The sequence below is a fragment of the Manis javanica genome, chromosome 6 (genome assembly GCF_040802235.1).
Source record: "Manis javanica isolate MJ-LG chromosome 6, MJ_LKY, whole genome shotgun sequence".
Lineage (NCBI taxonomy): Eukaryota > Metazoa > Chordata > Mammalia > Pholidota > Manidae > Manis > Manis javanica.
Genome location: NC_133161.1, coordinates 13,984,913 through 13,997,955, shown reverse-complemented (window position 1 = coordinate 13,997,955; position 13,043 = coordinate 13,984,913). Strand labels below are relative to the sequence as shown.

The window sequence follows — 13,043 nt, the reverse complement described above, 5'->3', positions numbered from 1 at the left end:
GACTTCTAAGCAGATGAGCAAAATGGGAGTCAATCCACTCTAAAAATACATAATTATACAAATCTTAGCTTAAATATTTTAAATATTGTAGAGTTCTGATAGGGAACCACTTGAATGCTAATATTGCAAGCTGTCCATGTAAGAGCTGTTTACCATTACTTTGTATATTTGGAACATAGAACCAAATCCATAGAATTAAAAAAGCATAAATATTTGCTTCTTTTTGTAGATATCATGAATAAGAAACCAAGACTAGCCTGGGAACTTTACCTCAAGATGGAAACCTCTGGCGAGTCCTTTAGCCTCTTACAGCTCATTGCTAATGACTGCTATAAGGTGAGTCTGAGTGAGACCTAAAGAGAAAAGCAGTCAGTATCATGTTGCTGTGTTGAGTAAATATTAGGGAAAAGTATCCTAGGGATTAAATGGCTTTTGATGAGGATTCACTTAGTGGTAGCAGAAATGTCATTTTTGTGAATGAACTGAACTCAGAGATAGACAGCATTTAGGGGTTTAATATGTATATATAAAACATGATACCTTAATATAAATAAATAAATAAATAAAAATATGTACTTATAAATGAAATATGAAATAATGTTTTAGAAAGGAGGTTTTAGATTTCTAAAGGCTGTGAATCTTTAGATACCATCCAAGTAGAGCTATTCATCTGGTAGTTGGAAATTTGGTTCTGAAGCTCAAGAAAGTTGGCCTTCGATATTTACAGACATAGATTTGGAGAAATCATCACCATTTCAATAGTAATTGACTCCCTGAAAAACAGTGAAATTACCCAGGTAAGGAAGTAAAGTGAGAAGACTAGAAGGTTGCAAACTAAACCTTGGGGAATACTTAGGTGCAAATAGTTGGCAGGAAAGACAAAAAAACAGAAAAAGAATGAAAAAAGCATTCAGATTTAACGAAGGATTAGCTGTGTGTTGCATGTGAGTTGTGTGTGTATGTAGGGAGTTGGGAAGGCAGGGAGGAGGAAGGAGTTTGGGCCCTTATCCTGTAGATTAAAAGCCTTTAAAAAGAAAGCCTCAAATTCCAGAAATTCCTATTTTTGGAATATTTCTTCCTGTCCAAAAGACAGGAAAATGTCAGATAAATTAAATGAGTCAATATCAGCTCATTTCAGAGTGAATCATTATAAAAACAAAGTGAATCACCCTCTGTGAAAAAGGTTTTTAAACATAGGAACTTGAAAATGTTTAACCTGACTTGGTGGATGACAATTACGTTAAGTGAGTTAGGGGAGGCAGAGGGAAAAAAACATTAAAAGACAGAAATTTAGTTCAATTTTAGATATACTGCTCCTGGGCAGAGATATTATGTATGGGAAATTACCAGGGGGAGCCTGGAGCTCAGGTGTTTATGTGAGAGGTCAGGAATTAGAGACCTAGTTCTGGAAGTCAAGAGTAGTTAATGTTGGTAGTAGCGGTGGTGGTGGTGGTGGTGGTAATAGTGGTAGTACTAGTAGTAGTAGCAGAGTAAGGGAGAGAATGAGATTAACCAGTGAATGGGGTGAGGAACCATGTGGAATACCAATATTTAAGGGACAGAAATAGAAAGAAGAATCAGTAAAAGAGAGAAAGGATGAAGATGAGCAGAAAGGAAAAAAAGAACCAGGAGAGAAAAAAAGTGGTTTTAATTACTCTTTTTTTTTTGGTATCATTAATCTATAGTTACATGAAGTACATTATGTTTGCTAGACTCCCTCCATCACCAAGTCCCCCTCACATACCCCATTACAGTCACTGTCCATCAACATAGCACTGAATCTGTAGATTGCTTTAGGCAGGATGGCCATTTTGACAATGGTAATTTTTCCTATCCAAGAGCATGGGATGTATTTCCATTTATTGGTATCTTCTTTAATTTCTCTCATGAGTGTCTTGGAATTTTCAGGATACAGGTCTTTCACCTCCTTTGTTAGGTTTATTCCTAGGTATTTTATTCTTTTTGATGCAATTGTAAATGGAATTGTTTTCCTGATTTCTATTTCTGCTAGTTCATCGTTAGTGTATAGGAATACAACAGATTTCTCTGTATTACTTTTGAATCCTGAAACTTCCTGAATTCAGCTATTAGTTCTAGTAGTTTTAGGGTGGATTCTTTGGGGTATTTTATGTATAATATCATGTCATCTGCAAACAGTGACAGTTTTAACTTCTTCCTTACCAATCTGGGTGCCTTTTATTGCTTTGTGTTGTCTGATTGCCATGGCGAGGACCTCCAGAACTATGTTGAATAAAAGTGGAGACAGTGGGCATCCTTGTCTTGTTTCCAATCTTAAAGGAAAAGCTTTCAGCTTTTTCTGTTAAATATGATGTTGGCTGTGGGTTTGTCATATATGGCCTTTATCATGTTGAGGTACTTGCCCTCTATACCCATTATGTTGAGAGTTTTTATCATGAATGGATGTTGAATTTTGTTGAATGCTCTTTCAGCATCTATGGAGATGATCATGTGATTTTTATCCTTCTTTTTTGTTGATGTGTATGATGTTGATGGATATTCGAATATGGTACCATCCCTGCATCTGTGGAATAAATCCCAGTTGATCATGATGGATGATCTTTTTTAGGTATTTTTGAATTCAGTGCTAATATTTTGTTGCGTGGTCTTTTTTTGATATTGTTAATATACAATTACTTAACATTATGGTTACTAGACTCCCCCTATTATCAACTCCCCACCCCATACCCCATTACAGTCACTGTCCATCAGCATAGGAAGATGCTATAGAATCATTACTTGTCTTCTCTGTATATACTGCCTTACCCGTGTTCCCCCCATCGCTACATTATGTGTTTTAATCATAATGCCCCTTTTTCCCCCATATCCCTCCCTTCCCACCCATCCTCCCCAGTCCCTTTCCCTTTCCCTTTGGTAACTGTTAGTCCATTCCTGGGTTCTGTGAGTCTGCTGGTGTTCTGTTCCTTCAGTTTTTTTCTTTGTTCTTATACTCCACAGATGAGAGAAATCATTTGGTACTTGTCTTACTCTGCCCGGCTTATTTCACTGAGCATAATACCCTCTAGCTCCATCCATGTTGTTGCAAATGGTAGGATTTGTTTTCTTCTTATGGCTGAAAAATATTCCATTGTGTATATGTACCACATCTTCTTTATCCATTCAACTACTGATGAATACTTAGGTTGCTTCCATTTCTTGGCTATTGTAAATAGTGCTGCGATAAACATAGGGGTGCACATGTCTTTTTCAAACTGGGCTGCTGCATTCTTAGGGTAAACTCCTAGAAGTGGAATTCCTGGGTCAAATGGTATTTCTATTCTGAGTTTTTTGAGGAACCTCCATACTGCTTTCCACAATGGTTGAACTAGTTTACAGTCCCACTAGCAGTGTAGGAGGGTTCCCCTTTCTCCACATCCTCGCCAACATTTGTTGTTTGTCTTTTGGATGTTGGCCATCCTAACTGGTGTGAGGTGATATCTCATTGTGGTTTCAATTTGCATTTCTCTGATGATTAGTAATGTGGAGCATCTTTTCATGTATCTGTTGGCCATCTGAATTTCTTCTTTGGAGAAGTGTCTGTTCAGCTCCTATGCCCATTTTTTAATTGGATTATTTGCTTTTCGTATGTTGAGGTATGTGAGCTCTTTATATAATTTGGATGTCAAACCCCTATTGGATATGTCATTTATGAATATATTCTCCCATACTGTAGGATATCTTTTTGTTCTACTGATGGTGTCCTTTACTGTACAGAAGCTTTTTAGTTTGATATAGTCCCACTTGTTCATTTTTGCTTTTGTTTCCCTTGCCCAGGGAGATATGTTCATGAAGAAGTTGCTCATGTTTATGTCCAAGAGATTTTTGCGTATATTTTTTTCTAAGAGTTTTATGCTTTCATGACTTACATTCAAGTCTTTGATCCATTTTGAGTTTACTTTTGTGTTTGGGATTAGACAATAATCCAGTTTCATTCTCTTACATGTAGCTGTCCAGTTTTACCAACACCAGCTGTTGAAGAGGCTGTCATTTCCCCATTGTATATCCATGGCTCCTTTATCATATATTAACTGACCATATGTGTTTGGGTTTATATCTGGGCTCTCTATTCTGTTCCACTGGTCTATGGGTCTGTTCCTGTGCCAGTACCAAATTATCTTGATTACTGTGGCTTTGTAGTAGAACTTGAAGTCAGGGAGCGTAATTCTCCCTGCTTTATTCTTCCTTCTCAGGATTGCTTTGGCTATTCGGGGTCTTTTGTGGTTCCATATGAATTTTTGAACTATTTACTCTAGTTCATTGAAGAATGCTATAGGTATTTTGATAAGGATTGCATTGAATCTGTAGATTGCTTTACGCAGCATGGCCATTTTGACAATATTAATTCTTCCTAGCCAAGAGCATAGGATGAGTTTCCATTTATTAGTGTCCTCTTTAATTTCTCTTAAGAATGTCTTATAGTTTTCGGGGTATAGGTCTTTCACTTCCTTGGTTAGGTTTATTCCTAGGTATTTTATTTCTTTAGATGCAATTGTGAATGGGATTGTTTTCCTGATTTCTCTTTCTGCTAGTTCATTGTTAGTGTATAGGAATGCAACAGATTTCTAAGTATTAATTTTGTATCCCGCAACTTTGCTGAATTCAGATATTAGATCTAGTAGTTTTGGAGTGGATTCTTTAGGGTATTTTATGTACAATATAACGTCATCTGCAAACAGGGACAGTCCAACTTCTTCCTTAACAATCTGGATGCCTTTTATTTGTTTGTGTTGTCTGATTGCCGTGGCTAGGACCTCCAGTAGTATGTTGAATAGAAGTGGGGAGAGTGGTCATCCTTGTCTTGTTCCTGATCTTAGAGGAAAAGCTTTCAGCTTCTTGCTGTTAAGTATAATGTTGGCTGTGGGTTTGTCATATATGGCCTTTATTATGTTAAGGTACTTGCCCTCTATACCCATTTTGTTGAGAGTTTTTATCATGAATGGATGTTGAATTTTGTTACATGCTTTTTCAGCATTGATGGAGATGATCATGTGGTTTTTGTCCTTCTTTTTGTTGATGTGGTGGATGATGTTGATGGATTTTCGAATGTTGTACCATCCTTGCATCCCTGGAATGAATCCCAGTTGATCATGATGGATAATCTTTTTGATGTATTTTTGAATTTGGCTTGCTAATATTTTGTTGAGTATTTTTACATCTATGTTCATCAGGGATATTGGTCTGTCATTTTCTTTTTTGGTGGGGTCTTTGCCTGGTTTTGGTATTAGAGTGATGTTGGCCTCGTAGAATGAGTGTGGGAGTATTCCCTCCTCTTCTACTTTTTGGAAAACTTTAAGGAGGATGGGTGTTAGGTCTTTACTAAATGTTTGATAAAATTCAGCATGAAACCATCTGGTCCAGGGTTTTTGTTCTTAGGTAGTTTTTTTATTACCAATTCAATTTCTTTGCTGGTAATTGGTCTATTCATAGTTTCTGTTTCTTCATGGGTCAGCCTTGGAAGGTTGTATTTTTCTAGAAAGTTGTCCATTTCTTCTAGGTTATCCAGTTTGTTACCATATAATTTTTCATAGTATTCTCTCATAATTCTTTGTATTTCTGTGGTATCTGTAGTGATTTTTCCTTTCTCATTTCTGATTCTGTTTGTGTGTGTAGACTCTCTTTTTTTCTTGATAAATCTGGCTAGGTGTTTATCTACTGTGTTTATATTCTCGACGAACCAGCTCCTGCTTTCATTGATTCTTTCTCTTGTTTTATTCTTCTCAATTTTATTTATTTCTGCTCTAATCTTTATTATGTCCCTCCTTCTACTGACTTTGGGCCTCATTTGTTCTTCCTTTTCTAGTTTCATTAATTGAAAGTGTAGACTGTTCATTTGGGAGTGTTCTTCTTTCCTGAGGTAGGTCTGTATTACAATATATTTCCCTCTTATCATGGCCTTCACTGTGTCCCACAGATTTTTGTGTTGTTGAATTATTGTTGTCATTTGTCTCCATATATTGTTTGATCTCTGTTTTTTATTTGGTCATTGATCCATTGGTTATTTAGGAGCATGTTATTAAGCCTCCATATATCTGTGGGCTTTTTCATTTTCTTTGTGTAATTTATTTCTAGTTTCATACCTTTGTGATCTGAGAAGCTGGTTGATACAATTTCAATCTTTTTAAATTTACTGAGGCTCTTTTTGTGGCCTAATATATGATCTATCCTTTAAAATGTTCCATGTGCACTTGAGAAAAATGTGTATTCTGTTGATTTTGGATGGAGTGTTCTGTATGTGTCCGTTAGGTCCATCTGTTCTAATATGTTGTTCAGTGCCTCTGTCTCTTTACTTATTTTCTGTCTTGTTGATCTGTCCTTTGGAGTGAGTGGTGTGTTGAAGTCTCCTAAAATGAATGCATTGCATTGTATTTCCCCCTTTAATTCTGTTAGTAGTTGTTTCACATACGTAGGTGCTCCTGTGTTGGGTGCATAGGTATTTATAATGATTATATCCTCTTGTTGGACTGCCCCTTTTATAATTATGTAATATCCTTCTTTCTCTCTTGTTACTTTCTTTGTTTTGAAGTCTATTTTGTTTGATACAAGTACTGCAACTCCTGCTTTTCTCACTATTAGTTGCATGAAATATCTTTTTCTATCCCTTTACTTTCAGTTTGTGTATGTCTTTGGGTTTGAAGTGAGTCTCTTATAGGCAGCATATAGATAGGTCTTGTTTTTTTATCCATTCATTAACTCTATGTTTTTTGATTGGTGCATTCAGACCATTTACATTTAGGGTGATTATCGATAGGTATGTACTTATTGCCATTGCAGGGTTTAGATTCTTGGTTACCAAAGGTTCAAGGGTAATTCCCTTACTATCTGACAGTGTAATTTAGCTTACTTCATATGCTATTGAATACAACCTAAAGATTCTTTTTTTTTTCTCTTCCCTTTTTCTTCCTCCTCCGTTCTTTGTATGTTATGAATCATATTCTTTACTCTTTGTCTATCCTTTGTGTGACATCTGTTTAGCCTTAGGAATACTTCCATCTATAGGAGTCCCTCCAAAATGCACTGTAGAGGTGGTTTGTGGGAGGTAAATTCTCTCAGCTTTGGCTTATCTGAAAATTATTTAATCCCTCCTTCAAATTTATATGATAACCTTGCCAGATAGAGTATTCTTGCTTCAAGGCCCTTCTGCTTCATTGCATTAAATATATCATGCCACTCCCTTCTGTCCTGTAAGGTTTCTGTTGAGAAATCTGATAATAGCCTGATGGGTTTTCCTTTGTATGTGATCTTTTTTCTCTCTCTAGCTGCTTTGAAAAGTTTGTCTTTATCCTTGATCTTTGCCATTTTAATTATTATATGTCTTGATGTTGTCTTCCTTGGGTGTCTTATATTGGGAGATCTGTGCACCTCTACTGTTTGAGAGTTTATCTCATTCCCCAGATTGGGGAAGTTTTCAGCAATTACCTCCTCAATGACAGTTTCTATCCCTTTCTCTCTCTCTTCTTCTTCTGGTACCCCTATAATGTGAATATTGTTTTGTTTGGATTGGCCACACAGTTCTCTCAATATTCTTTCATTCTTAGAGATTCTTTTTTCTCTCTGTGTCTCAGCTTCTTTGTATTCCTCTTCTCTAATTTCTATTCCATTCACCATCTCTTCTACTACATCTGCTTTTAAATCCCTCCTTTGTATGTTTCATTTCAGATATAGAATTTCTTAATGATTGAATCTCTGACTTAAATTCATTCCTGAGTTCTTGAAATATTTTTATGTACCTCCATAAGCATGTTTATAATTTTTATTTTGAACTCTGTTTCAGGAAGATTGGTGACTTCAGTTTCATTTGGCCCTTTTCCTGGGGTTTATGAGATTTTGGTCTGAACCATGTTCTTTTGATGTTTCATATTTCTGCATGGTGCCCACTAGTGCCCAGAAGCTCCAGTCTCTAGACCTGCTCAGCCCCTAGAGTGAGGTTGGGAGGTCGTAGGGGAGCGGAGCTGTGCAAGAGACGAGGAAAGATCTTTTTCCTGATTACCGTCTGCGGTGCCTATCTCCAGTGTCAGAGCCAGTGGCCCAAGCACACTGGTGTAAGCCTCTGTGCTTTGTGTCTCTTGCTGTTGTAGGCAGGGCCTTCTTCTGGCTGCCCTGATGCCAGCACAGTGATTGCTGGTTTGCGAACTGGTGCCGGCAGGCTAGGAAGAAGGCACAGCAGGCTGTGTATCACAGAGGGGGGCCTCGGGGCTGAGTAGGCAGCCAGGGGGATGGAGTGCCTGTAGCTCCTCAAAGTTCCCAACCAGCTGGGCACAGCATACGCAGACAACCTTGTCCAGCTCTCCCTTCTCCTGTGCAGTAAGCTCCATGGAAACCCTGCCCCTTCAGCAGCCCTCTCGCTACTAGGAAGCCTCTCAGACCGCCTGCCTTTCCTCTGACACAGAGCGGTCGGATGTGGATCCCCTCCTCCACAATCGGCTGGATCTCAGGCTCTCAAGCACTCTGCCTGTCCGAGCTCCCCAACCTCCAGAGCACCACACAATATAGGTTTCTTCTCCCAAAGCAGATCTTCAGGGCTAGGTGTTCAGCAGTCCCAAGCTTCCACCCCCTCCCTGCTCTATTTCTCTTCCTCCTGCTGGTGAACTGGGGAGGGGGAAGGGCTTGGGTCCCGCTGGATTAAGGCTTTCATATGTTACCCTGTTTTGTGAGGTCTGCTCTGTTTGTGAGGTCTGTATGCAGTCTGGTTCAGCCTTCTTGTTGCTGTTTCAGGGTTAGTTGTATTAATTAACTATATTTTCATACTCTTTGTGGTTTGGGGAGGAGTTGTCTGTCTCACCTCTCATGCCGCCATCTTGAATCTCTAGCTGTTGAGTGTTTTTGCATCTATTTTCATCAGGGATATTGATCTGTAATTTTCTTTTTTTGTGGTATCTTTGCCTGGTTTTGGTATTGGAGTGATGCTGGCCTTATAGAGTGAGTTTTGAAGTATTCCACCTTCCTCTACTTTTTAAAGACTTTAAGCAGAATGTGTATTAAGTGTTCACTAAATGTTTGAAAAAATTCAGTGATGAAGCCATCTGGTCCAGAAGTGTTGTTCTTAGGTAGTTTTTTGAATACCAGTTCAATTTCATTGCTTATAATTGGTCTGTTCAGATTTTCTGTTTCTTCCTGGGTCAGTTTTGGAAGGTTGTATTTTCTAGAAAGTTATCCATTTCTTCCAGGTTATCCAATTTCTTAGCATATAATTTTTTTTGTAGTATTCTCTAGTAATTCTTTGTATTTCTATCATGGCTGTAGTGATTTTTCCTTTCTCATTTCTGATTCTGTTTATGTGTGTGGACTCTTTTTTTCTTGATAAGTCAGGCTGGGGATGTATCCTTTGTTTATTTTCTTGATGAACCCAATCCTGGTTTCATTAATCCTTTCTCTTGTTTTATTCTCCTTCATTTTATTTATTTCTGCTCTAATCTTTATTATGTCCCTCTTTCTATTGATTTTGGGCTTCATTTGGTCTTATTTTTCTAGTTTCATTAATTGTGAGTTTAGACTGTTCATTTGGGATTGTTCTTCTTTCTTGCAGTAAGCCTGTATTGCAGTATACTCTTAGAACAGCCTTCACTCTGTCCCACAGAAGTTGGGGCATTGTGCTGTTGTTTGCATTTGTTTCCATATAGTGCTTGATCTCCATTTTTATTTGGTCATTGATCTTTTGATTGTTTTGGAGCATGTTGTTAAGCCTCCATGGGTTTGTGAGCATTTTTATTTTCTTCATGTAATTTATTTCTAGTTTCATACCTTTGTGGTCTGAGAAGTTGTTTGGTACAATTTCAATCCTTTTGAATTTACTGAGGCTCTTTTTTATGGCCCAGTCTGTGATCTATTCTTGAAAATGTTCCATGTGCACTTGAGAAGAATGTATACCCTGCTGCTTTTGGGTGGGGTGTTCTGTAGATGTCTGTTAGGTCCATCTGTTCTAATGTGTTGTTCAGTGCCTCTGTCTCCTTACTTATTTTCTTGTGGTTGATCTGTCCTTTGGAATCAGTGGAGTGTTGAAGTCTCCTAAAATGAATGCATTGCATTCTATTTCCCCCTTTAATTCTGTAGTATTTGTTTCACATTAGTAGATGCTCCTATGTTGGGTGCATAAATATTTATAATGGTTATATCCTCTTGTTGGACTGGCCTCTTTATTATTATGTAATATCCTTCTTTATCTTTTGTTACTTTCTTTGTTTTGAAGTCTATTTTCTCAGATTCAAGTATTGCAACTCCTGCTTTTTTTCTCCCTATTATTTGCATGAAATATCTTTTTCCATTCCTTCACTTTTAGTGAAGTAGATGTCTTTAGGTTTGAAGTGAGTGTCTTGTTGGCAGCATATAGATGGGTTTTGTTTTTTTATCCATTCTGTAACTGTCTATTGATTAGTGCATTTAGTCCATTTACATTTAGGCTGATTATCAATAGATATGTACTTATTGCCATTGCAGGCTTTAGATTTGTAGTTACCAAAGGTTCAAGGGCATCTTCTTTCCTATCTAACAGTCTGACTTAACTCACCTATTACACTATTTCAGACACTATCTAAAGGGTTTTTTTCTCCCTTCTTTTTCTTCCTCCTCCTCTCTTATATGTTAGGTGTCATATTCTGCCCTCTTTGTGTACCCCTGGACTTTGTGGGTAGTTGATTTAATTTTCATTTGCTTCATAATTAATTGCTCTACTTCCTTTACTATTGTTTTATTTTCTCTGGTGACAGCTATTAAGTCCTAGGAGCACTTCTATCTATGGCAGTCCCTTCAAAATACACTGTAGAGACAGTTTATGGAATGTAAATTCCCTCAACTTTTGCTTATCTGGAAATTGTTTAATCTCTGCTTCTCATTTAAATGATGATCTTGCCAGGTAGACTATCCTTGGTCAGAGGTCCTACTGTTTCATTGCATAAAATATATTATGCCACTCCCTTCTGGTCTGTAAGGTTTCTTCTGATAAGTCTAATCATAGCCTGATCATTTTCCTTTGTATGTGACCTTTTTTCTCTCTCTGGGTGGTTTTAATACCCTGTTCTTGCTGTTGATCTTTGCCATTTTAATGATTATATGTCTTGGTGTTGTCTTCCTTGGGTCCCTTTTGTTGGGAGATCTGTGCACCTCCATGGCCTGAGAAACTGTTTCCTTCCCCAGATTGGGAAGTTTTCAGTAATTACTTCCTCAAAGACACTTTCTCTCCCCTTTTCTCTCTCTTCTTCTTCTGTTACCCCTATAATGCGAATATTGTTCCATTTGGATCCGTCGCACAGTTCTCTTAATATTCTTTCATTCCTAGAGATCCTTTTTCCTCTCTGTGCCTTAACTTCTTTGTATTCCTGTTTTCTAATTTCTATTTCATGTACTGTTTCCTCTACCTCAAGTAATCTGCTTTTAAGTGCTTCCATTGTATGTTTCATTTCAGATACTTATTTTTCAAAGTTTCTGTCTCTTTCTTGAAGTTCTCCCTGAGGTCTTGAATATTTTCTTGTAGCCCCTTGAGCATGTTTATTATTTTTGTTTTGAAATCTTTATCAAGAAGATTCATGATTTCAGTTTCACATGGCCCTCTTTCTGGTGTTTGAGGGATTGTGGTTTGTACCAGATTTTTTTGCCATTTCATATTTCTAATGATTACTATGGAACAATAGCTTTGTAAAGGTGGCACCCTGTAGTGTACAGAAGCTCTACTCTCTGAAGCTGCCCAGTCCTTGGAGCAATGGTGGGTGTACCTGGTATGCAGAGCCGGCACCTGCTGGGAAGAAGGAGGTCTTTCCTGCTTCCTGGCTGCAGTGCTTGCCTCCAGTGCCAAGTCCAGTGGGTGAGCACACAGGGAGGAGCCTCTGCATTATGCCCCTGTAGCTGCCATAGGCTAGGTCACCCTCCCACTGGCCTGGCACAATGGTGGGGGCAGCAGATGAGCAGACCAGTGCCTGTCAGGAGGAAGGAGTGGCAGGCTGCATGTTGCAGTGTGGGGCTGCATTTCCAGCCATGGGTTGGAGCGCCTGAAGCTCCTGAAAGTTCTCAACCTGCTGGGCTGAGTGTGCCAGATGGATTTTGTCCACCTGTCCTTTCTCCTGAGTAGCAAGCTCTGTAATCCTTTCCCCTTTAGCACCCCTCTCACTGTTGGGAAGTCTTTCAACGTGCCCACCTTTCTTTTGTCCTGTAGTTGCTGGTTGTAGGTACTTGTTCTCCACAAGTGGCTGGAATCTCAATCTCTCCGAGTAGTCCTCCTGTCTTTGCTTTCCAACCTCTCTAATCCCCAGAGCACATCACTTAATATGGGTTCACGCTCCTAGAGCAGATCTGCAGAGTTGGATGTTTACCAGTCCTGGGCTTCTACTCCCTCCCCTCTCCATTTCTCTTCCTCCTGCCTGTGAGCGGAGGTCAGGGGAGGGCTTTGGTCCTGCCGGATCACAGCTTTGCTACTTTACTGTTTTCTGTGAGGTCTTCTCTTTTCTCCAGATATAGGCCATCTGCTGCAGTCTTCTTTTGGGTCGCCCTTTCAGGATTCATTGTATTTGCTGTATTTTTGTGGTTTTGGGAGGAGGTTTCTGCCTCACTTCTAACGCCACCATCTTTTTCCCTACCCTCATTACTCTTTTTCTTATTCCTATTTTTATCAAAAGCCAAGGGAGAAATGTCAAATCTGTAACTACATGGAATTGCATGAAGCCTGGGAAAACAATAGTAGTAGGTAGAAAAGAGAATTGGATTAGAAAGCAGATTCAGTCACTGGAATGTTGACCACTGTCTTATAAAAATTGATGCTGAGGATATAGAGAACAATGTGATGCTAACTTAAAAGGAAAAGCAGGGTTAGAGATTTTGTAGGGAATATGGTTTTTCTCTTTTACAATCAGGAGTAAGAATATATTTTTAGGCAGAAGAAAAGGAGCCACTGAACAGAGGGATTGAAGATTCAAGGAAATGGTAGCATTTTTGATGGGGTAAGACCCAAGACGAGATAAGAGGATGATGGAGTTATATCAAAGTTAGATAACAACCTTGAAAATCAATTTGGTGTATTATGTAGTGTCTCAATGGTTCTACTA

General features: G+C 38.5%; 1 protein-coding gene across 4 annotated transcripts in view; it reads left to right on the top strand.

The window, feature by feature from the left end:
* The window catches only part of IFT56 (intraflagellar transport 56), a 56,766-nt gene that overhangs the window by 34,992 nt on the left and 8,731 nt on the right, over positions 1–13,043 (top strand). For all 4 annotated transcript variants that reach the window (XM_073238381.1, XM_073238382.1, XM_073238384.1 and 1 more), the window contains one exon: positions 230–336. In XM_073238381.1, the coding sequence (XP_073094482.1) occupies positions 230–336 (107 nt within the window). The remainder of the gene's footprint in view (positions 1–229; positions 337–13,043) is intronic.